The sequence below is a fragment of the Polistes dominula genome, unplaced genomic scaffold (assembly GCF_049000335.1).
Source record: "Polistes dominula isolate Pdom_NZ unplaced genomic scaffold, Pdom_raw_medaka contig_27, whole genome shotgun sequence".
In the NCBI taxonomy this organism is placed as follows: domain Eukaryota; kingdom Metazoa; phylum Arthropoda; class Insecta; order Hymenoptera; family Vespidae; genus Polistes; species Polistes dominula.
In genome coordinates, this window is record NW_028300906.1 from 4,505,892 (window position 1) to 4,532,277 (window position 26,386).

The 26,386-nt window shown below is 25.2% G+C and overlaps 2 protein-coding genes and 1 long non-coding RNA gene across 11 annotated transcripts in view; all 3 read right to left on the reverse strand.

The window, feature by feature from the left end:
* LOC107067521 (piggyBac transposable element-derived protein 4) overlaps nucleotides 1-26,386 on the reverse strand; it is an 85,764-nt gene that overhangs the window by 33,397 nt on the left and 25,981 nt on the right. The gene's annotated exons all lie outside the window — the stretch shown is intronic.
* On the reverse strand, nucleotides 2,736-5,942 carry LOC107067530 (zinc finger Y-chromosomal protein 1). The gene is made up of 3 exons (XM_015323134.2): nucleotides 5,844-5,942; nucleotides 4,686-4,907; nucleotides 2,736-3,744 (listed from the first exon to the last, which is right to left on the reverse strand). Exons 2-3 carry the CDS (start codon nucleotides 4,867-4,869, stop codon nucleotides 3,356-3,358), a joined length of 573 nt encoding a protein of 190 aa, XP_015178620.2. The 5' UTR covers nucleotides 4,870-4,907; nucleotides 5,844-5,942; the 3' UTR covers nucleotides 2,736-3,355.
* On the reverse strand, nucleotides 11,001-26,375 carry LOC149033424 (uncharacterized). Its single transcript, XR_016178940.1, has 2 exons — nucleotides 13,673-26,375; nucleotides 11,001-13,290 (listed from the first exon to the last, which is right to left on the reverse strand). It is a non-coding gene; the product is annotated as an uncharacterized LOC149033424 (long non-coding RNA).

Sequence of the window (26,386 nt, forward strand, 5' to 3'; positions counted from 1 at the left end):
AAGAAATGAACAAAAAAAGTCTATACAATGTACATAATCATATTAATCAATTATCATTCATAATATAGTTATTTTTACATAATAGGACTTACGCATAGTAAAAAGAATCCTGCGTTAATTTGCATACATTATTATTATTAATCCTTTTTTTTTTTTAATTTTTTTTTCCATTTGTTTTCTTAATCAAATTTTCCTATTGCGGTGTGTGTATCATATTTTGTTTAATATTGTGGTGTATCTCATCTCAACAGCGATAACAATAACAACAATAACAACAATATTAACAGAAATGTCAAAAAAAAAAAGAAACCAAAATAAAATTCTAAATAAGAAAGAAAATAAAAAAAAATAAAAATAAAAAGAAATTCAAACGGAAACAGGATCCAGAACAAGTTCACCAGTTATGGTGGCATCGATTTCAATTTGTGCAAGATCATTGGTTACAACAGGTTTAGCCAAACCTTTGATGTGATGAAAACTATTATTGCAACCACGATTTCTGTGCCTGTACAAACTCGACCTATATAAAAAGGTTTTACCGCAGTCCTTGCATTTTTGTGGATTACCGCACTCGTGGCGTACGTGCCACATCAAACTGTTTTGCCTAGAATAACTAGATCCACATGCGTAACATGAAAAACGACTATTTTTTCCTGATTTGTACAATTGCGAGGCAGGATTCAAATGGCATCTGTAATATGCGTGAGCTTGCAATATACTCGCACGTGTGAAACTCTTGCCGCATGATTGACAACTGTAACAACGACTGGCGTCTTGTGAATTTGGCGACGCTTGATTCTCTCGCAATAATTCTCGGGCAAATACTTCTGAAACAAAATAACAAGAAGAACAAAAATAAAACGGTACAGGATAATTTGAAATAATCATCTCTCGAAAAGTTTTATATTAACTTTTAAATAATATATATATATTTCAAATGATCATATATATAGATAGATAGATTTAAGATTTTAATACAAGTTATTATTTAATACTTTATTGATCGGCTATTTATTTTAAGAATTTATCTCATGTCACCAGCTATAACTTCGTAATTGAATTGAAAAGTAAAACAATATAAGTAATTTTTAATAAATATAACTGATAAACAGTATAACAATAATACAAAAAAAAATCTGTTACTATTGTAATATTTATTTTCGCTGCGTCTTCCTTTTAAATAGCGTGATATGAAGAAAAAGCGCATCACGAGTTAACTCGAGACCGGTCAACAAAGTGTTAACAATTAATTCTATATAATTTTGGTAATATTATTATAGAGAAAAAGAAGGTGGAGATAGTGGTGTTTTGAAAGATTAAATTGAAAAAAAAAAGAAAAAAAAATTAATAAATATTATAATTATACTTACGGGTACAGGTAATATCCTGTCCCGATCCAATGGCCTGTTCCAACTGTGTAGTTGCAGATGCGTTGGTAGCATTAGTTTTGTCATTATCCAAATTCCAATCAATTTTGTCAGTGTTTGATGACGATGACTCTTCTTCCTCAGGAGGTTGTTGTTGCTGTTGTTGTTGTTGTTGTTGTTTATCATTGATGATTTCTGTAACAAAAATAAGGTTTATTAATTTTAACACTATGCCGTCCGGTGACACAAACAAATGTATCGGACAAATATTCCGGACGTCAAAGTGTTAAAATAAAATTTTTGACTAATGGGAAAAACAGAGAGAGAGAGAGAGAGAAAGAGAAAGAGAGAGAGAAAGAGAGAGAGATAGAGAAAGAATTAAAAAAAGACAAATGTCAAATTGATTCTCGGATGGTAAATTCATGCGCATCAAATTCTTGGCACAAGCTATGGATATAAAAAAAAAAAAAGATAAATGAAACAAGGACATATTAATAAAATTATTAAATGATAATAATAAAAGAAAATAATGAAAATAATTAAAGACTGGCATATACAATAATTTATATAAACTGTATTATATATAATAAATATAAAAAATATATATATATATAATTATCATATTATATTAATAAAAAAAAATATTCGTTCCACTTGAAGAATCTTACCGATTTTGGACACCTTACTGAAAAAAAAAATAAATAAAAAAATAATAAAATAGCAAAATAAAAGAAAATTTATGAGTGTTTTGTTTGTCTACATGTGAGGAGTGCGTGTGCATGGGTGCGTTTGTACTTGTGTGAGTTTCATTTTATTATTCTTAGGGGTGTTTCGAACAGTCGAAAACACTAAAGATTTTTTTTTTTATTGAACAAATCAAAATACGTACAAAAATACACATGGTATGACGCAAGAAAAAATTCAAATAAAAGTAATATAATCTTTTTCTTTCATGGATAAATATAAATATATATGTATATAATCTTTGAGATATCGATGAAGTTGATTTAAACTTCGATGATTTTCTCTGATCAATTGATAATTCTTCTTTGATAGTACAATGATATAAACACAGGAATTTTAGCCTAAAACAAACAAAAATAAAATATTCTTTTAAGTTTAATAATATATATATATATAATAAAAAAAAGAAAAATTTGAAAAAAAAATAAAAAACAACGTCCCACGTCGTTACTCCAAATATTTCCTTCTTCCTCTATTTTTGATTTAATTAATTGATTAGACCCCTGAAAGAAAAACAAGAAGAAGAAGAAGAAAGAAAAAACTGAAACAAAACAATTTAAAAATTCGATTGAAATAATAATTCCCATTACGTTGTATTTACAATAAATATATTATATATATATATATATATATATAATTTATTATATATTATATATATTATTATATTTAATGAAGAGATTATAAAATGTAATGTTACAATAATACGTATAATTACAATACTTAAAGTACGATTTAAAATGAGATTAGTTTAACTACCCCCCTGTCTCCTGTTACACTATTTTCACAAGTCTGACTCGTGATAAAAATTTGTTGGATTACAAACTTGAATTATCACGAGTAAGGCTTGTTGTTTAAATTTTTATGTCAAATGCAAATATTTTTCAATTAAAATAAATTTAAATCTCGTGAACAAGTATAAATATCTAAGTAAGAAATCTTATCTCTTCGTTTACCTTATTTATATGTACTGGTGGTTATTTTATATTTTGTATTCCAATGTAGTTTTACGTGCTATTTAGGATAAATTGTTGTAAAGTAGAGATAAACATTTGAAAATAAATGATAATGGCTCATTATCGTAATTGTACACAGGTTATTTTAAACAACCAGTCTTCTTGACACAAAAATCAATTGCATGTGTAGTAATTGATAGGGGAGGGAGTCTCGAATGGGTTTAAAAACATAAGAAAGGGGTATATACATATAGAAAAACAAAAAAACTGAAACAAAACAAAGAAACAAAATTATTTCATCTTTTTCAATTCATCGATGACAAATGGTTTTTCTCCAAAATGTCGTCGTTTGATATGCTTAACAATATTAGAACGGTGTCTGCTTCTCATTGTACAATAAGGGCAAAGAAATCTTTGTTCAAATCCACAAACATTCCGCAAATGCCAATACAACGAACGTTTGTTTTTATAACCGGTACAACAATTGTTGCAAATGAAATTTTTCGATCTGTTTGCGTAAATATTTTTACGAATGCTTAACGGCAATGTCATATCCATGTTGCAACCTCTCGTCAAATGACGTTTCAAATGGGAAGGCGATGAATATGGTATGTCGCAATGAATGCATCGATACTCGATCACGTTTGCTTTGTTCATCCTCTGTTTGTAGATGAATAATGCTGAAACAGATTAAACAAACGACAACAATATATGTATTAGTGTCGAATTGTCATCAAATTATTGTATCAAATTAAATCTGTTTCTTTTTAATTCTTTCCTCTTTTTTTTTTTTTTTTTTTTTTTTAATTTTAACATTAATTATAAATACATAAATTTTAATTAACGTTTACAAAAAGAAAAACGAAAAAGAAAAAAATAACATAGAGTAATATTAACATTTATATAAATATATATTGCACACTCTTACAAGATAAAAACTAACTAACACAAGTTTTGATATCGTCACATTGAAATATACCAAGCTCATAAAAAAGGAAAGGGGGGAAATAGGAAACAAACCAATTACAATATTCTTATTAAAACACTTTTTAACTTGCTTTTTACTACAAATTGATAATAAAAACATCCTAAAAAGTTGCTAAAAGAGATATTATTCTTACTATTTTTGGTTTCAAACGATCTTGGAACTTTTTAGAGTCATCCATTAGTTTATGTATTTCGTTCAAAGATTCAAGTAAAATTAGAGACGGTGTTTCTTCAAAAATAATGGAAAGATATATATATATATATATATATATAAATTGTTAAATTTGATTTATTGATTATTTTTTATCCTGATAATGATTCTAATAATACATACGCACATCCACGCATGCATTCATGCATACCAACACACTTATACATCACTTCTAACCATCATAAAATAAATTCTTATTTATCCTACATATTTCGGAGAACAATAATGATCTCTAAAGTATTATAATAATAGGACAATAATTTGAATAAAAAATGTATCATTTGAAAATCAATTATTGATTATTTTCTAAATCTATCACATATATATTCAAACCAAAATGTTTGTGTTTGATATGAGAATACATGTTGGAACGTTGTTTGGTCCTGTAACGACAATAAGGACATTGAAATCTAGGACTTTTACCACATTCGTATGTAAAATGACGCCAAAGTGCATTCCTTTGTTTATAAATTTTTCCACAAGTATTGCAAATATGACCCTGTCGTTCTTGTTGTTGTTGTTGCTGCTGCTGCTGTTGTTGTAGTTGTTGCTGATGATTTTGTTGATTTCCTTTCCAATTAAAAATTCTTGTATATTGATCAACCATAATTGCATTTTCTGATGTTGAGTATATTTGCCAATGTGCTGCAACATTAGAACATTAAAAACGTGTAACAATAAAACCTCCTGCTGCTGCTTCTGCTGTTGCTGATGATTTTTGCTATTTTAGGAACCTTGAAAAATATTCCTCAACCTGTTATCATTATTATAATGTATTACATTTTGATATAATCGTCTTAGATGCATCATCGAATCATTCTTAATATATACATATATTTTTTTTCTTTCTCTCCATCCCCCATCAACCACACACAAACTGATGCAAGTAATTAGAAAATAATGAAAATAAATTAGTATATTAATGAAAATTTTAATTAAGCAAATTTGTCAATTAATTTTTCAAATCGACACAAAATATTAATTTAAATATATATATATAATATACACACGATAAAACCAAATAATTCAAAGTTGATTTGTTATCAATAATAATGATGATGATGATGATGATGATTAATTTGAGTTGAACATTCCTGAAACATTCTTAAAGTATCAGTCCATTTTTAAATATTATTTAAAACAATAAAAAAATATTACATATATTTTTTAATAATATATATATAAACATATATATATATATATATATGTTTTCATTTTCGTGTAAATAATTTATTAATAATACAATACAATTTTTTTCATTTAATTTAAATAGAAAAAAACAAAATTAATATATACATATTTATAATAATTATCAACAATTTCGTACGTATTTCGAAGAGATACCATTGAATGATTTCAGTCAAGTTTCGTAAAAATATTAATGAACTATCATTATTATTATTATTATTATTATTACTATTATTAATATTAATATAATTATGATAATGCTGTCAAAGGATAGGCATTAAATGTGGATAATTGTGTACCCTACCGATATGATCGGAAAGGGTATCAGGCCTGCTGTAAATTTTGCCGCAGTTAGGGCAAACACACTTGAGTTTAGTTGGGCCACAACCATACCTGCTGTGCCTACTCAAGGACGAATGATTCTTGTAACGTTTTCCGCACTTGGTACACGAGAATTCTCCAAATCGGTAAGCGTTAACGTTCGAATATCCTGAAACGAAAAACAAACATAAATGGCGTCGATTGTCTTATGATCGAAACAACGACAAGTTAACACCATGATTTATTTTATTTTTTATTTTACTTTATTTTATTTTTTATTTTACTTTATTTTATTTTATTTTATTTTATATAATAATGGCGATTCAAATTAATTACAAAAAAAAAAAGAAAAATAAAGTTGGGAAAGTTTGGAGCCTTTTACCTTTTTTGGAGCCATTTACATTTTTTTGTTTCTTTTTTTTCTTTTCTTAGGGAATACAATTTGATTTTTCAATACTTTGAAAATAAAATTGAATTAATTCTCAAACGAGACATAAAAATAAGATTTTTATTCATTTACTTAATTATTGTTTTTATATTGTTTGTATTATTTATAAGAGATGAAGAGATTATTTTAATTATTTTATTCACAAATATTATTATTGATTATTTCAGAGAAATATGACTAATGATTTTGATTAGGCTAATCTTGTAATTAAGAAGAATTGTTAATATTGCAATGATCGATCTTTTAAATATAATTTATGTATATGAATAAAATTATAACATTTTTTTTACTGCACTGATCAAAATATTCTAATCAAAATCTTTAACCAAAATCTTTAATCAAAATCTTTAATCAAAATATTAAAATATTTAATTAGATTAAAATTAAAAAAAAAAAAATAAAGAAAGAAAAACAGGATTCAACAAATATATCATTTAATCTTATATTTCTTTTATAATTGGATTTATTTAATACTAATCTGGAAGATGGTCGTGAAAAAGTGTGTGAATTAAATAATAAAAAGGTTATAAAATATGTTGTAGATATTTTTCTTTTTTATTTTTTTTTTTTAAATTTTGTTTTTATTTAAAGGACTTAAAAATATACAATGCCAAACCATGTACGAACAATATTGTACAAATTTATATGTGTTTAATTAATTGTAAGTGTGTTTTTTTTTTTAACGACAAGTGAATAATATAATTTCATAAATCACATATTACATAGTAGTAATTACGTTTGCTTGCTAATAATACACGTACAAATATTCTTATTAACGTTTATCCTATTCTAATTTAATTTGAACAGAATTTAATGATTTAATATATTTGCAATTATTTTACTATATATATATATATATATATATGAACAACATTATAAAAATAATAATAATAATAATATTAGGTCGAGTCATAAGTAGCTTTCGATGCCGCTATGTAGAATCTAATTTTCGTATTTACCTATTATAAGTCACTTAAACAAACGGATTTTCAATATCACTACATAGATGAGAATTCAGTTAGTCTTCTGTCAACTTTTTGATGTAGTCAATGTTACATTTAACCGTTTTGCTTAACCACTGAAATGGATAGTAAAAAGTGCATATTCTACATGTAATACTTTAAGAATTGAAACAAGGCAATAGCACTAAAATGGCAACTGAAAAAATATACAGCATATACGGTGCAGGATTGATAACTGATAGGGTAGTTAGAAATTGGTTTGTCAAATTCCGTTCTGGAGATACGATTTTAAAAGATGAACCGAGTGCAGGACGTATTTTTGACTTTGACGAACCTTTTAAAGGTAATATTAGAGCAAAATCCAATAGATACGTTGAACAATTGCAAAGAGTGCAAAAAAAACTGCATGAAAGGTGTCTTGCACTTATCGGTCGCAGAAACGCCATTCTTTGTCTCATAAAAAATGAAAATTATTTATGACTCGACCTAATTAACAATAAAAATAATATGAATTTTTGTAATCATTTCGAATATATATAAATGTCGATGTAACTTAAATCAATATAATTATTAATATTATTCGTATAGACATATTCGTTTAAGATAACAACAAAAAATAGTCTTAAATAAATGAAACATAATAGTATAATTAAGATATATCATCTATATAATGCAATTAATCGAAAATATAATTGGTATGATAAATTTCGAAGCATGGTACTATGCATAAACCGACGTTACATTGTTTACAACAATATCTTGATCTACGTCTTTTAGAAAATCTTGCACACACAACACAGCTTCTCACTCGATTTTCCTTCTTGATCTTGTCATTATTGTGATAAGCCGGATAATGTCTTTCTGTAAGACAAGCACACAATAATAAAAAAAAACAATATTATTTCCAATCATTTTCATTTAGATTTTTAATAAATGATGATCACCCACCGATCATGATCAAATATTATCATACTAGAATATACTTACTATAACAAAAACAAAAAGATAGAAAGAGAGAGAGAGAGAAAGAGAGAGAGAGAGAGAGTAAGAGAATTATAGTATAGTTTTTAACAGACCATGATGTGTAGTAGCAATATTCAAATTCAAAAAATATATTTTAATATTTTGTTTGTCAACTATATATCCACCATTAACAACAATCTCTTTGAAAAATTGTTCTATAAATTTTATTTTTTTTTTTAAATTATATTTAAATAAATAATATTATTAATATATTATAATTTCTTTTCTTTTCTTTAAGATATATTTTTCAATGATGATGGCAAACGATTGATAAAAACATTTTAAAAAAATAATAATAATAAAAAAAGATTAAAAAAAAATTAAAAAAAGATTTATCAATGGTATATAAAACATGTTTGGAATTTTTATTGGACTCTGGGAATTGAATAATAATATTCGTTGGACACACATATATGCGTCTAGGTATTTAGTATTTATATATACAATAAATATATATATACGTAAATAAATTTTTTTTTTTTTAAATATATTTATATATAAATTTGTTTTATTATAAGGAATAAATTACAAAATTCTTATTATACTAATTAATAATAGGAATTACAAGTTCATTTGGCGTTTATTTAGAGGAAGGAAACGAATATTTGGCAGTTGAAGTTGTACAGAACGCCCTATTTAAATATATATTATATATATATATATATTCGTGTAATATAACTCGCGTTTGAAGCAAGTGTTTATAAAAAAATATATATTTCTATGTATATATTTTTGTATATAATAAATTTCGATAAGTGCAACAAGGTAATGCACTTCTAAATTCGTTCTAATATCTTCCTTCTATCTTTTTCCTACTATTACAAAAATTATTTCCCTAATTTTTTTTTCTTTTTAATATTATCAGTATCTATAACATTAACAATTTTTATTAATAATATTACTATAATAAAATTATTCAAAAGTGTTATATATTTTATATGTATATATTTATTTATTTATATGTAATTTAGATGAGATAAAAATTGTCGGGAATTGATAACAAAATTGTGTTTTTTTTTTTATTTTTTTTTTTTTACTTTCTTTTATAAATCTTTTTTTCTAAATGTGCTAAATATCACATCAACAATATTCTTCTTAAATTAATAACAACAAAATTAATAATAATAAGAAAAAGACGAAAAAGTAAAATATAAAATAGAATATAAAGAATATAAACTATGCTATATTATAAACATAAATATTATATGTGCGTGTTGGTAATAATATTGCGACAAAAAATTCAACTTAAAAATTAATATTTTCTTTTTTTCTAATTTTTGTTTTTTGTTTTTTGTTTTTTTTTTTAACTTAAAATAAATTTTCTACACGTGAACATAGAACAACATACATCCATACATACCAAAAACAAGAAACTACGCATACAAGCGTAAACACACACACACACACACACACGAATAACGCAAGGGCTCCTTTGGTGTTCCTTTGGATATATCAAAATTACAAAAGTATAACAAAAACAAAAAAGAAAACCGTGAAAAAAAAAACATTGTTCGATATTTCAAATTGATTTTCTTATATGCAAAATAATAAGAGGTAATAACAAAATAAAATATTCACATAGATGAACAATAATTTCACTAACATAACAACTCTATTAACACTAGATTTACGAACTGAGCCAATTTGACTCATCTCCAATTTTTTTTAATACATATATACAAAACTTACATATTATTTTTTTAAAATACATGTTGTTCTTAAGTTACCTAATGAAATATATTTAAATATTAATCCTACCCTCTATTCAAAATCTTTCATTTAAACAATGTTTGTAAGTCATTAAAAAATATTGAACAAAACATCCGTAAATCTAGTGTTAACCCTATCGCTATTACGGGCTACTATAGTGGACCTCCATAAATGGCCATCATATTAGCAGTCCGTACAGTAAAAGTAACGCCATGGAAAACACCCCCGTAGCGAAAAGATTAATATATATATATCTATATATAATTGTAATTATCAATAAAGTTGAAATGTTCAAATTATTAACGAAATTGAGATAGAGGATAAGAAAATAATGAGGAATATATGACGGTAATGAAAGTGAAGAGTGAAGATGTTAAATGATGACGATGACGATGATGAAAGTGAAGAGTGAAGATATTAAATGATGACGATGATGAAAGTGAAGAGTGAAGATATTAAATGATGACGATGATGAAAGTGAAGAGTGAAGATATTAAATGATGACGATGATGAAAGTGAAGATATGAAGATATCAATGATGAAAGTGAAGATACAGATATCAATGATGAAAGTGAAGATGCAGATATCAATGATGAAAGTGAAGATGCAGATATCAATGATGAAAGTGAAGATGCAGATGTTAAATGATGACGATGATGAACCAAGTGGTGGTGTGATAGTGGTGGCGGTGAACTTGATAATGATGAGTGATGACGAAAAAATATAAAACCCTGACGAGATGTAAAGAATCATGGTGGTAATAGAAAAGTTCGGCTATTTGGCCATGAATCCACAATGGATGTTAAGAATATGTTGTTTGAGATGATCCGTTCTGCAGAAGTACTTGCCACAAAGTGTGCAGATGAACGTATACCTGGATCCAAGACCACCGCATTCATATTTGGAGTGTCGCGTAAGGGATGAACGCGATCTGTATCCACGACCACACATGACACATTGAAATTTGTGCTCACCACCACTGGGAACACCACCCTTGATGGTTGGGTGAGCTGCAAGCATACAGGGAGGCTTTTTTACATATGGGTTCTTCTTTTTTTTTCTTTTTTTTTTCCATCCCTTTTATACTTCTTTTTTTTTTCATTAATTCATTGATATTTATAATGTGTTCGTATGTGTACGTATGTGTGTGTTCAAATTAAAACAGAACGGAAATGAAAGAGAGAGAGAGAGAGAGAGAGAGAAAAAAAAGAATAAGTGAAAGGTTTTCCTTTTCCTTCCTTCATTTAACAACTTATTTTTAATGATATTGATTTTTGAAAGAAATAATAGCTATAGCCGAGATAAATAATGAAAAGGCACAAAAATTATACATATATATATATGTATATAGAGGTATGTAAATGTACGCATGGATTTATAGATTTATATATGCAATTATGCGCATGACAAGTGATCGATAGATTGTACTTACACAAATAAAAAAAAATTAGAGAAAAAGAGAGAGAGAAAGAGAGAAAGAGAGAGAGAAAGAGAGAGAGAGAGAGAGAGAGATGGAAACGCGAAAGGTAAGTTTTTATAATAAAAAAAAAAGAAAAAGCTAGAGCCAAAAGCGTATGGACGATAACACGAAATTAAATTAAAAACTGCGCAGGAAGGCTATAATTCCATTCCTTTGTGTGTTCTTCTAATAACCTTTATTTATTAAAATTATGAAATGATAGAAAACATGTTAAAAACATTTGGAAATTATGAAATCAACGGATAATCTTCCAACGCAGTTTTTGGTTATTGAAATAAAAAAAATAAAAAAGAGCCTTTGTTATAAATATATATATATATAAAATTAAATGTATATTTGTGTCGTGTATATATATATATTTATAGGTATATATATGCATGCTAATGTTCCAATATGACTAATACATAATTAACAATAGTTATGAAAATGATTAAATTAGTGTATCGATTAATTTCTTTTTTTTTATCGTTGTATATTTGTTTTGCCGCTTAGAAATTAATTAGATTAACCCAACGTAAAATATGCCTCCTTGTATAGTGTAACACCCATAAGTTAAAAATTGAAAAAAAAAAAAAAATATGAATTTAAAAATAAAAAAATTCACACATCCATTCCATATAAATACGGCGTTATTATTATTATTATTATTACTATTATTATTATGATGATGATGATGATTATATATGTAGACATGGTAAAAAGGGTTATGTAATTATTACCATTATTATTTTATTATTATTGTTATTATTATTTTGTTTATGATTTATTATAATTGACAACTCTACAAAGAAAAAAAAAGGAAGTAACCATTCATTCGAGAAATATAATGAAAACTCATGAATAATAATTATTATAATTTTTTATTGTTATTTTTATTTGTTTAAGAAACAATAAGCTTTTTTTCTATTCTTTTCCTAATTTTGTCGAGAAAGCACATTTTCTTTTTATCAAATATTATTCATGCAAATTCATTTTCTACAATTCTAATATCGCATTTACATAATTGTTAATAATTTTACTTTAACATTGCAATAATGAATAATTATTTAAAGCATAACGTCATAGTCTTGGGAATATTTTAAGTTTCAACAATCAATCCACTTACTAACTCGATTCTATGCTAATTATCAATGTTAAGAATAATTTATAGGAAAATCAAATTTTATGGTTATAAATAAATATTGTTTTACTAAACACATTATTATTACTATTATTATTATTTTTTTTATTATTATTATTATTATTATTTTTATTATTATTTTTATTATTACATTTTTCTATAATAAATTTCGATTGAGAAAATTCTACTCTATAATTTAAAGAAAAACAAAAAATTAATAATAAAAAGATTTACGTGGATGGAGTTGAAAATATTTGAGCCTAATATTTAGAATTTTCTTTTTACTTTTTTTTTTGTTATCAAACTAATTCTTTTTATTTTTGACAATATATTTAGAAAAAAAAAGAAAATTTCAGAGGTTCGAGAATTTTCAACTCATCCTTTGTATTTACGAGAACGTGAATTTTTATTGAAAAAAAGAAAAAAATTTAATTAAAAAAAAAAAGAGAAAGAGAAAGAGTGTGTGTGTGTGTGAGAGAGAGAGAGAAAGAAATAGAAATGCAAATAGCAATTTTAATTAGGTGAAGTAATGAATAACAACAAGAAAACAAACCCACCTTGAAAGAAAGAAAAAGGAAAAGAAAAAAAGAAAAAATAAAACAAAAATCGTTTAATATAAATTATTTTTCTTTTTATTCTAGTGTTTTTATTTATTTAAGTTTTCTGAACAACTTTTTTGAAGGATTACGAACGATGATTACTCGACGATGGTGCGGTGGTTGTTGCTGTTGTTGTTGTTGTTGTTGTTGATGCAATACAGAGTTTGTAGAAGACACCTGTTAAAAATTTGCATCGCAAAAATAAATGAAACAAAATTCATCCAAAATCATCCTCCTAATCGTCCTCCTAATCTTCCTAATCGTTAGAATTTCGTTGAACAATCTCTTTTTTCGTTGTCATAAGATGAAAAAAAAAATAAAAATAAAAAATACCATAATAATTCATTGAAGTATTTTTTTTTTATCTTCTAATGTTTGATTACGCTAATTGAATGTTTATTTAAACTATAAGATAGAATTTTTTTTTTTGTAAGGGTTGGAGAAAATCAAAAGAATGTTATAACTGCAGTTACTATTACCAGAAAGAGGTTTTTTTTCTTATAAACTATCAAAAAGTATTGTTAAGAACAACCTAATTAATAATAAATAATCATTGTACCTTGTGCTGAGGAATTCCATTTGCATGCTATTGGAATTGTTGAATATTCATTTTTATTGTTAGGTAATAATACGATATAACAAATATATTATGCAGTTATGCAATTATGCATACATGTATGCCTAAATTACCCTAACTTTTACGAGTGGGAGAATTGAAAAATAATATAGAAATAATACATGAATAATGAATCTATCATATTTGAATAATTTCTAAATTGTTTAAATATTGTTGGAAAATTGAAACATCATTGAAATTTTTCTAAGAGTAATTTTTATAATAACCCTCAAACGGTTAATAATAATAATAATAATAATTTTATTTTTTATATCATGAATTTACTATCTTAATTCAATCTATTACAAGACAAGTCATTAAAAAAAAAAAAACGAATAAAATTCTTATTTGTTTATTAATTAAAATCAAATGATGTAAAAATTACCTGGTACATGTTCAAAGGATTGTAGTAGAAGTCCTCATCCTCCAGGGCCGCAATTTTGTTTTTGGATGCCCCTAAGAGCAACCCTCATAACTTTGAAAAACCTATACCATCCCTCAACCACCACCATTCAAGTGCACAATACTATAATTTCATTTTACTTCATCGTTTTTTTTTAGCATATTTTTGATAGATTTACTTCGTCAAATATTAAAGTAGACTATTAGAAAAATTTCCATGTAAAATAGCATCTTTTAACAAAAATACGGCCCTCAAGGAAACACTTCTAATTAATTGTATTTTTATTAACGTATTATCTCAATATAGAAAAAAAACAATTTCCAAATTTTCATTAGCAAATATTACCAAAATCATAAACCTCATAAATTTTCCTAATATAAATAATAACACCATAAATGTGACTTGATCATTAAAAAAATTGTCAAACCGTTCAAGGGTTAATAATTTATTTCTTTTTTTTTTATACCCCCTATTACTGAAAATTTTTCACAAGATTTATAATAATTATCATATAGTAAGAATCTTAATCAAACGTTAAGCTTTGAAACGGTGTTTTATCTTTTATATCAAAAAAAATGTATCCTCATTTTTAAAACAATCATGCTACCATACAATCGTTAAGCATATATTTGATACAACGACAGTAACACGTTCTTCACAGGTATTTCAAACGTCATTTTTGTTAATAATAATAATAATAATAATAATAATAATAATTTATTAAAAAGTATATATGTTTTTTCAATTATTTAACTATTCTTTTATATAGTCTAACAAATTTTGTTTCAAACAAAAATCATAGTTCATAAATTAACTCTTTGAGGCACAGAATTTCATATAATAAAATAGTCCTATGTTGCAAGTTTTAAATTAAACAAAATTGGTATATATTTTTTATTAATAAAGGTATTGCATAATGTAAAAACATTAATAACCAAATGAATAACCAATTGCTTAGGGTAAACAAGACGAAATATAAAGTTATGTGAATGTGTAGCTATTGCAATAATATTTCAAAGTGGGACTAAAACCGTCCCCCCATCGTGCGCATTACGGTGTACCAAAAAGGTGCGAAACTTTTAATCCTACCGTGTCCCAAAGAGTTAATAAATTTATTTCATTACTTTAATTATAAATAAGATAAAATCAAATCAATTTTAATAATTAACAAATTTTGCTTTACCTGTGAAAAACGCTGAGACCAAAAAATATTGACAATTCTAACAGGAAAATAAATAAATAAGACGAAATTAAATTCTACCTATATATTATTAATAATAATCATACTAGTAAACGTAAATAATGCAATAATAGTAGTAAAAATAATAATAATAATAATAATAATAATAATAATAATAATTATAATTATAATAATAATAATGGAAAAAATGGAAAGGGTTCTATACCAAGGGATTAAGAAGGGATTAAGGGATAAAGTGAATTAATAAGTAAGAAGAAAAAAAATAGAAAAGGAAGAGACATAGAAAGAGGAAAGATAAATTTGACAGTATATTATTTCATTAACATTAACTTTTATGGTTTTTCGTTTTTTTTTTTTTTTTAATTTAATTTTATTTAATTTAAAATCATCTTTATTTGTACTTTTTTTTTCTTTTTTTTTTGATTTTTGTTTTATTTCGAATATCCAGAGGGGGACGACGGGCTCCACGAAGGGGGCTGCGGCTCCATCATCAATTTGAACAGCAGAAATGTTCTTGTTTGTCTTCTAGGAGAGAACCCCTCTCTCGTTGTATTTTTTTTTCTTCATACGACGCAATTGGTATACAAATAAGTGTATTTTTTTTTTTAAGTGTATATCGAAGAACATATTTCAAAAAAAAAACATTATGCTTAAAAACTCTGTTTAAATATTCATTTGAATATATATATATATATATAATTTGACCAAGAGGGAAAAAAAGAACTCAATATTCAAAATTTCAAATCGATATTCAACACTTTAAAATACTTTTTTGTAATACTATTTCACTTTTTTTTTTTATGAAATAACTTTGATAAAAATTTTGTATTTAATTTTTTTTTTCTTTAGTTGATCAATTAATGTTAAACTTACAAATTGAATGTATTATAGAAAAAATTTATAAAAGTTTAAAGTTCAATGAAAAATTAAATAATTGAATTAATTTTTGCTAATTTTATGTAACTGAATTCGTTAGATTTGAATTTATTGATTATTATTTAAAACTTAATTATTTATATGGATTTTTGATTAAAATATAGAATACTAAAAAAAAAGAACATTGTGTATGTGTGTACATGCATGTGTGTCAGAGATAGAGAGAGAATAAAATATTCAGTTAGACTATTTGAATTTTCTTTTTTAAAGTCATTTCTTTATTTTAACAATGCAATTATTAAAATGTGCTTGTTGGTTCAGATATTGTGCGTTTATATTTTACATTAACAAACAAAAAAAAAAGAACTTTATACTTTTTATCTATTTTATAGCCAATAATTTTGCATTTAATCTACTACTTGTTTGAATTTTGAAAATTTTTAAAATGACATCGCTGTTTTGTCTCCTTTTGATTTTTTTTTTTTTTATTACAATTTTGAATATTTTTCCTTCGTGTCACAATTTGAAAAAAAGAAAAATGTTTCGTTAAGGATAAATCTTTTTAAAAATATTTATAATTGTAACAATTTTCATAACGTGTATGTTATTAATTAACAATAATCTTTAATGTATTGGCCTTTTTTTTAATCAATTCTTCAAAGTTATCAATTTAATATGAAACAAAGTTTTGTTAAAAGAAAAATTTCGATCGCGTACAACAAATAATAATTCATTTGATTACAATAAATCTAATATATAATTTAAGTATTTTTTTTAAACATAAAAACATTTTTGGAACAACAAATAAAACGTTTAATGATAAATAATTTTTTCTTTTAATGTGGTAAAAAAAAGTTGAATTCTTTTAATAAAAAAAAAAAAAACAAATTTTAAGTATATACATTTTTAGTAATTTTCTTTTGAAAAATGATAAAAATTATTTTCCATCAAACGGCACAAAGAAAATGAGAAGAAAGAGAATGAAAATAAAATAATAACACAATAATTATTTTTTAACAAATATTTATAATCGAATATTTCACACAAGCTGTCCAAAAATAAATTGTTTCCTCTTTCATTTTTTTTATTGAAAATATATTTTAAAAAAAATTCTTTTTTTCAAATTAAATTAAAAGTTGAGTATCAAGCATTGTTCAATTAATTTGTTTCTGAATTCCGATGTAATATAGGACTAATTTTTTTTTTATCTATTAAAGTTGTCAATAAAAAAAAATATAAAAAAAACAAAAAAGGCAAACAAATAAACAACAAGACAATTTCAAATGTTCGATACAATCGTTTCGGCAGTCAGAAATCAACGTACTAGAAAAGCAACACGATCCTGAAGACAGTTTTGTTGAATAAAAAACAACATAGGTGTACACTTATGAAAAAAAAAAAAAAGAAAATAAATTAAGCAAAGATAAACCAACCCCATTGAATAATGAAAAATTATTCAAGGGTACACTCTCAGTTGTTTTATTCCCCATAAACGGTTCAGAATCTTCTCGAGATTTTCGCGCCGATAACGAAAATCAAAACGAGAGTTATACTTTTCCGACGACCATAAATGTTTCAAAAATATTCAATACCGAATTTACTTCGTTTTACTTTCTATTTAAAAAAAGAAAAAAATGAAGAATTTATCTTTGATTTAAAAAATAAACAACTCGGTAAATTCGATATTGTTCATTTGAAATTTAAGATCATCACGCACGTTAATCCTGACACGATCGATCGATCACATCTAAATCATCTTTTTTATATTCTAAATAACTGTTTACACCATGATCAAATAAATAAAACATATTTACCTTTGATTAAACTATTAAAACGAAACAAAAATTGGACAAACTTGAAACTTTAAAAGATATACAATTTAATAATAAATAATATTATTATTGCAATTAGTATTGAACTGTTTTATAACGAAAGAAAACAAGTTTTGGACGAGCTTGAATAATCAATCATCGAAAATTAAAAAAATGTTCTCTCCTAATCTTATAGAACTTAACAATAATTTCTAATACTAATAATATTAACAAAATTAAAATTGTAATAGTTGTAATAATAATAATATTAATAATAATAATGAAAACATTAAGAATACAAATAAAAGAAAAATAATAGCAATTTTGAAAAATAAAAGTATAAAAGAAGATAAGAAGATAACAAGAAAACAAAAAACAATTTATCACTCTTTTTAAGTAAAATTATAATATTATCCTTGAATTTAAAACAAAACAAAAAAAGAACATATATTACGATAATAATTTTGATAATATGAACACAAAGGCCATCCCACATGAATTAGTCAAAAAATAAAATAAAATAAAATAAAAAATAAAATTTATCGTAATTTTAATATAAAATTTAGAAACTAAAAAATATATAATAACGAATAATCGATTATTATAATAATAATTATTTAAACATACTGTATTCTAATTCGTTATTATTTCGATATAATTGCTTTTGGCTATTCTTTTGAAATTGAATTTGATTCAGCTTTATAGAAGGGATGAAGAAGAAGAAGAAGAAGAACCAGGACGCACCCCATAGGATTGACCGACACCATCAGAGAATCAGAGTTTGTTGTTGTTGTATCTTCCCTCCATTTGTGATGTCATCTTCTTGATCCTAATAATCTTTTATCATCATGATAATGATGATAATCATCAGCATCATCATCATTTCCATGATTATCATCATCATGATCATCATAGTCATCATCGTGATGATATTCCTTGCTGTTTTCTCCGAATGAATGATGAATTTTTTCCAAGATTGCGAATAAAATTGATGATGAGAGAATATTTTTGGTGAACGTACAAAGAACAGCAGCAAATGTATAATATACTGTATAAATGTATTATTTCATATATATTATATATATTGCAATAATATATATAATATAAAAGAATAAATTTATATTCAGCAACTTGGAACCTCAACCACAATCATACAAACACACAGAACAACAAACATACAAACAACACACACGGAATTTCAAAGACCAAAAGTTGTGTGTGTGTGTGTATTTGTTTGTTTTTTTTTTTTTTTTTTATATGAACTATTTCAAAAGTGAAATCTTATCTTATGTTTTTCATACACTTGAAAATAATTTAGTAATTAGTAGCGATCGATTCAATTATATGAATTATGATTGAAACTTCGAAATCGTTATTTTGTTATTTTCTTTTTTTTTATTTTATACGATTAATCATTGTTAATATTTGCACAAATATAATTTTCAATTACAAAGAACCCATTTAAAATTTTTGTTAACAATATAAAAAACGTATGTGTGGATATGTTGAAGAATAATAAATATCAATCGATGTACAATCATTTTCTAATAATAATCACTGCGCAGCGATGATTAATAGAATTTTTTTGATCATACGTCGAATGATTTTTGTTTATTATTTAAAATATTCATTTTTAATTGATAAGATTTTTCGTATTATTAGTTCGACAATTAATTGATAAATAGGCTCCTTGTTTGTTAATTTGATTTTGCATATTTGTGAAAATTTCGTTGAAAATAAAAATCAAATCAAATCAAATAAAATCTATTTCGAAACTCTTTGGCGCCTTCGAGAGTAATGAATTGGATTTTATTTCATTTGTTTTAACTTTATTGCAAATTATATTAAAATTACATTTTTCTAAATTTAATAGCAATTGAAATTATATTTTAACGTGTAACACATAAAATGTGTGTTATCAAAGCAAACAATAATCCACAATAATTTTGATCTCTACCAATTAAACAAATCCTTTTCAAGTGAATTTAATTTTTTTTCTTTATTAAACGAATTTTAATTTAATACTTCACGAACAATATATCTAAATAATTTACAAAAAAAAAAATTAATAAATAAAGGAGCAAATATTTTTTTCATTCGATACAAATTGCAAAACTTTACCTTGTAATTGAATATGATGATAATTATTTTAGAAAAAAAAAAAAAAAATACGAAAAAAATGTGAATATAATTAATAAATGTTAAACAAACTTGCGAGAATACAAGTGTTAGTTAACCACGCGCACACGCATACACACACAGAAAGAGACAATCATGAAACAAACAAACAAACAAACAAACAACAGACGCACAGAAGAATGGAGACTCTTCAAACTCACCCAACCCCTTCACACACATACGCACACAAGAAAGAGAAACGAATCTCAAACCAGAATAAAAAAAAACTAATTTGGAATCATCTTCTTCATCGTCATCGTCATCATCGTCATCGTCGTCATCATCATCATCGTCATCATCATCATCGTCATCGTCGTAGATGGACGGTACGAACACGTGCCGCAATTAGAAGATTCTGCTGAGCTGAAATGTTTTTAAACAAAAAAAAAAAAAAAAGAAAGGAAAGGGGAAAAAAGAAGAAAAGAGAGAGAAAGAGAGAGAGAGAGAAAGTAGAAAAATAAAAAATGAGAAAGGGAAGGAGCAGGAGGGGAATCAAAATTACAACAACAACAAAATTAAAAAAAAAAAAAAAATCTAAAATTTCACACGGATGTAAAATAAAAAAAAATGTATCTCTATGAAGGTTGGGAGGTTGTGTAATACTCAAACACACACACGCACACAGAAGAGAAACTAGGACTATTAATTTAACCAATTTTCCTGAGAGAAAATGAATGTGGTAATAAATGGAGGAATTATTAATTTCTTATGATGCCCCATTTCTTTAATTCTTTTTTTCTCCCTTCAAAATTCTCATAAATTTTTTTTTAATTGTACTTTAATAATCGTTGCTTCTCTTTCCAAAAATAAAAAAATAAAAAAAAATAAAAAAAATAAAAAAATACAAAATAAAATATTATAAAATGATAACGCATTAACTAACAATAGTGTTCGATCGAACTATGATTTCTTTTTTTGGTTAATGTTCTACTAACACAACGTTTTGTTGTATAATCTGTTTCCCTTATTTGTTGTTGTCCAAAGAAAGAAACCCAAAAATTTAAATAAAAGAAACTAAACTCGATTGATCGTTTTGATTGCTAACCACAAAAAAAAACATTGAAAAAAAAAATTATTGTTTAATTTTGAAAACCCTGTTGTGAATAATAATCGTCAAACGATTTTAATCAAAATAATCGAAAGAATATTTCTTTTCTTTTTTCTTTTTGTTGCTATGGAATAGAATTGTTCATAAAGTTAATTTATAATAATTGCACACAAATAATTATTATTATATATATATATATATTGAACGATATTTACGATAATAATAAAAAACAAAATGATCGATATTATTTTTAAAATATACAAAGTTTTAAAATTAAATATTTGCTTTAATTTCCTATTAAATTATTCATCGTTTAATCGTGTTAAAAAGATATATATATATATATAATTTGCAGTTTGTTAATTCAAACAATTTGAAATATCGATCATTTGTTTATTATCATTAAGAATATTAATATATTAATATAAATAATTGTAATAAGAAAATGAAAAAGGTTATCAAGCGTGCCGATACAACACGCAAGATGAAATACTTACACGTTCATTTTGTATTTATTTTTTTTTTGTAATTAATTTTTACGTACTGTTACCGAAACAAATTTTTTTTTGTTCCTTCATGTCAAAGGTTCAAAAAAAAATTTTTTTTTAAATATTAAACATTCACAAACACACACAGGCACAAACATTTTAACACACGCGGATATCTTCTTTGTGTTTCCTTTTTTGTCTTCTTCTCGTAATTCGCGTCAATCCAAAAATTCAAATAGGAATTATTGGATAATCATTTGATCATCGTTACATTACGCGATTATTATTATTATTTGATGAAAATAAATCAAGCACTCTAATTAAAGAGGCTTTAAATAAATAAATAAATAAATAAATAAAAAAATATAAAAAATATCTGTAATGAAAATTAATAATTATTAAACCCAATTAGCACGTGTAAAATGTAAAAGAATATATGAAAAATGAAAAATGAAAAATGTGAAGAATTTGTGTGCGATAAAAAAACAGATGAGACAATTTAGTTAAATAAACAAAATAAAAATACTGAATAATGATAATAATAAAATGACAAATATACTCTCTGATAATCAATTTCGAAACTTTAAATATTCGTAATGGAAATTTGTCACGAATATTAAAGAATACGAAAAAGATATAAAACACCATGTGTAAATCTTTTTTAAATTATTATTATCATTTGTCAAATCATAAAAATAATATTAAAAAAAAAAAAAACAGAACTGAAAGAATAAAAATGAATAATTATATAAAATTATTAAAAATGATGAGATATATATATATATAATATACCTGAAATACACACACACAATAATATTAGACAAAAGAAACATTGTAAGAATATTGCCAGTTTAAACAAATAAACACGAATAAATATAATTGTGTCTCATTGTTTAAAAAACAATATAAAAAAAAAAATAATAAGAATATTATTTAAGAAATAATATAACTTCGAATCGACCAATGTGAATATTTTCGCACAATTATTTAGAGAAAAAAGTTAAATGATTAATTTATAATCTTCAAATATATGAAGAATCAGAATTGTGTGAAGAAAAAAAAAGAAACAATTTGTAACATTTAATTTAAAAAAAAAAAAAAAGTTTACCAATACTGTACCAATTTGAACATCTTGTTTCTCCTTCTCCTTTTATTCCTCCTCCTCTCATCGTACCCCAATATAGATGATGATTCTAGAATAATTTCTAGAATCTTTTTTTTTCTTTCCCTTAGGGATAATAAAAAAAAAAAATATTCATGATCGATCGATCAAAAATGTAGATCGTTCGATCATCGAATTTTTCTTTTTTTCTTTCATATTTTTTTTCTTCTTCTTCTTCATCATCATCGTCATCTGAATTTGCTTTTTCTTCTTCTTCCTACTTGCACTTTTTGTATATTTATCACAACACACTGCGTGATAATCAAGAGGAAAAAAAAATTCAACACTGATCGAATAAATTTCGAGATGATCAAATAATAATAATAATTATTATTATTATTTTAATTTGTCATCGAGATTTATTCGACAAGGAAATATAATAAACTTGAGAAAAATATCAAAAGGAACATTTTTCTCAAACAATTCCGATTATTATTTTCCTCGTTGAAATATCACGCCCTCCTTTTGATATACATTATTATTTTTTCTGATTATATTTCACTTATTTCACTTTTGTCACTCCTCAACCCAACAAAACTCACGTAACAAACGTGTCAAAATGTTGTAAAGAGAAAAGAAATGTAAATCGAACCGATGACGAGATCACACTCAAAGATATTTTCATTAGATCAATATTTTTAAGTGTAACGCAAAAGTCGTTAAACATTTGTTCGTAACTTTCAACGACACGTTTTTAGATTTTTTTTTCGAATAGGGGGAGGAGGACTGTGTGTGACGATGAACGCGTAAACAAACGAGACCGTCAACAAAAGTTCTTATTTTTTTTTTTTTTTTTAGTACCGAAAAATGCGGACTAAAAAAATCAACTTTTGTCAAAGAGAGAGAAAAAATGAAAATATTTATCATTTCTTTTTTCTAAACAATAAGCTTGCGCAATTGAAAATTATGTCAGCAAACTTTGAATCAGAAAAAAGTAGTGCGTAAAATCGAAAAATATCCACAACAATATATGCAATATTTCTTTTAGATGCATATTTGTAATTAAGATAAAAAAAGAAGATTTAAAGAAAAAAAAATTAAAAATAAAATATTTCGTTCGCTCGTCAGATTCATTCATCCCCCAACACTCACACTCGCATTCATCCATTACCATTCATAAATTAATTTTTTTTTTACTCATACATTCTCACCATTTATACTTTCATACATTCGTCAGATTCATTCAAAGTGTTTATTACTCGAGATTGTTATTGAAAATATGATGTTAATCATTTTTTCTTTTTTTTTGTTCTTAATAAGACGAGATGATAAAATTAAAAAACGAAATTATCCAAACTCGACTTATTTTGCAGATCAAATTTTCACGAACAATCACGAGTACAAGATATTTAACAGAAAAAAAAAACAATAACAACAACAACAAAATAGAAGCAGAAAAGAACAACTTTAACGATGTGAACAAATAAATGATAGAAAATTTATAGAAAAAAAAAGAGGAAAGAAAAAGAATAAAAATGTAAGTATGATTTATGTTAAAAGTTAGTGCAATATGTATTGTGAAAAGTATAAAAAAAAAAAAATAATAATAATAATAATATAAAAGTAGAAAATAACAATTGTCACAATGATAAAAAAAAAAATGATTAAAAGTACGTGTGTGTTAACGTCAAATCCAATTATAAATTTGTTTGATCAAAATCAGTCAAATTTACCTTGATGTTTTTTTTCTCCCTAATACCATATACTTTACCATTTTTATTTTTTTTACCAGAAAAATATGTTCTTACCAACCACAACGACATATTCTTGTGTCTATCAAATCTCGTGGATTCATCATACGTCGTCTTACCGAAAATCCCCATAAAAATAATTCGTTAACTAAAATAAAAGACAGACAAGACAAAAAAAAATATTATGAGAAAGAAAAATAAAAAAAAAAAAAAAAAGTAAAAAAAGTAATAATACCGAGAAAGAAAAAAAAAAAAAGAAAGAAATGTCGCGAGTCGCGCAGAAAAATGCGCGCCAAAATTCAAATTTGTAATCGAAAGAAAAAGAAGAACAAATTATTTTGCTTTCCCCCTTCTCTCTTTTATAAATGATATAAAGAAAGAGAGAAAGAGAAAGAGAAAGAGAGAGAGAGAGAGAGAGAAGAAGAGAGAGAGAGAGATTAAAAACAAATTTTTCATAAAAGAAAAAAAACCCGTGGCAGCTCTCGAGACAAAATGGCCAACGAAAGCGCAAAGTGCGAATAAAAAAAAAATATACAACCGAACCGAAAAATTACACAAACACACAAAAAACAACCAATAATATTAATCACACAAATAACACGGACCCGTTTATAAGAAAAAAAAAAAAAAAAGAAAGAAAAAAAAGAAAAGAAAAAATACGAAATAATAATTCGATCACCTACGCAAAAGGCGTGATGCTCGAAAAAAAGCAAACATGGCGTCGCGACGGCATCGTTGCTGCAGTAAAAGTCATCTTCTTCACTTTCTTCCTTTTTCTTCATAATTTTTTAACTCTTTTCACTTTTTACTTCATTCATTTTAAACACATTCTTCTTTTCTTCTTCATATATTTGTTTTTTTTTCGAACAAATATATATACAAACAATTTGAAAAACCGCGTGTGTCGCGTGTCGTATTTTTGTCACGAGAAGGAAATATAATTTGTAATATTCAATGAAGGTAAAAATTACTTCATTGAATCACAAAAGAAAAAGAAAAAGAAAAAGGAAAAGAAACAGAAATTTGGGAGATAAGAATATGAGAAAGAAAACAAATAGTGGGGGGGGAGAGTGGAAGAGAATGAGGGTTGTTGTCTAGGGTGAAAAGAAACAGAGAGAGAGAAAGAGAAGAAGAGAAAGAGCAGAGAAGATAAGAGGAAGGAAAAAAATATTAGCAAAGAAAATGGCAGCCCTTGACCGAGGGAAGGGCCAAATGGCGGCGGCGGCGGCGGCGACGGTGGCGGCAGCAGGCCCCGATCGAAAAATCGTTCGACCGTGGCCGCGCACAACATTTTTTTCTTCTTCTCACCACACGCAAAAATCGCGAATTTTTTTTCCCTCTCGATATTTTCATTATTCTCTCATTTAGTTTTTTCTTTTTTAATATGTATTTTATATATATATAAATATATATAAATATGTATGTAATATCACATAACGCGAGATATGAAAAAAAAACTTTGTACGAAAATGTTTCTGTTTCTTTTTTTTTTTTTTTCGTTAAATATGTATGCATTTTGTAATATGCGTTAAAAAAAAAAATAAAAAAAAATAGAACAACTCTCTTCTTTTTCGATCATCTCTCTCTCCTAAACACTCGGAGGATAAAAAAAGACAGAAGAGGGAGAAAGATAATTTACAAGAGCAAAAGTCGTGACATGGCATGGTACAACAACAACAACAACGAAAGTCTAATATAACGAGAAAGTACAATACCATGAGTAGAATAATATACTGACAATAATGATAATAATAATAATAATAATAATAATAATAATAATAATCATAATCATAATCATA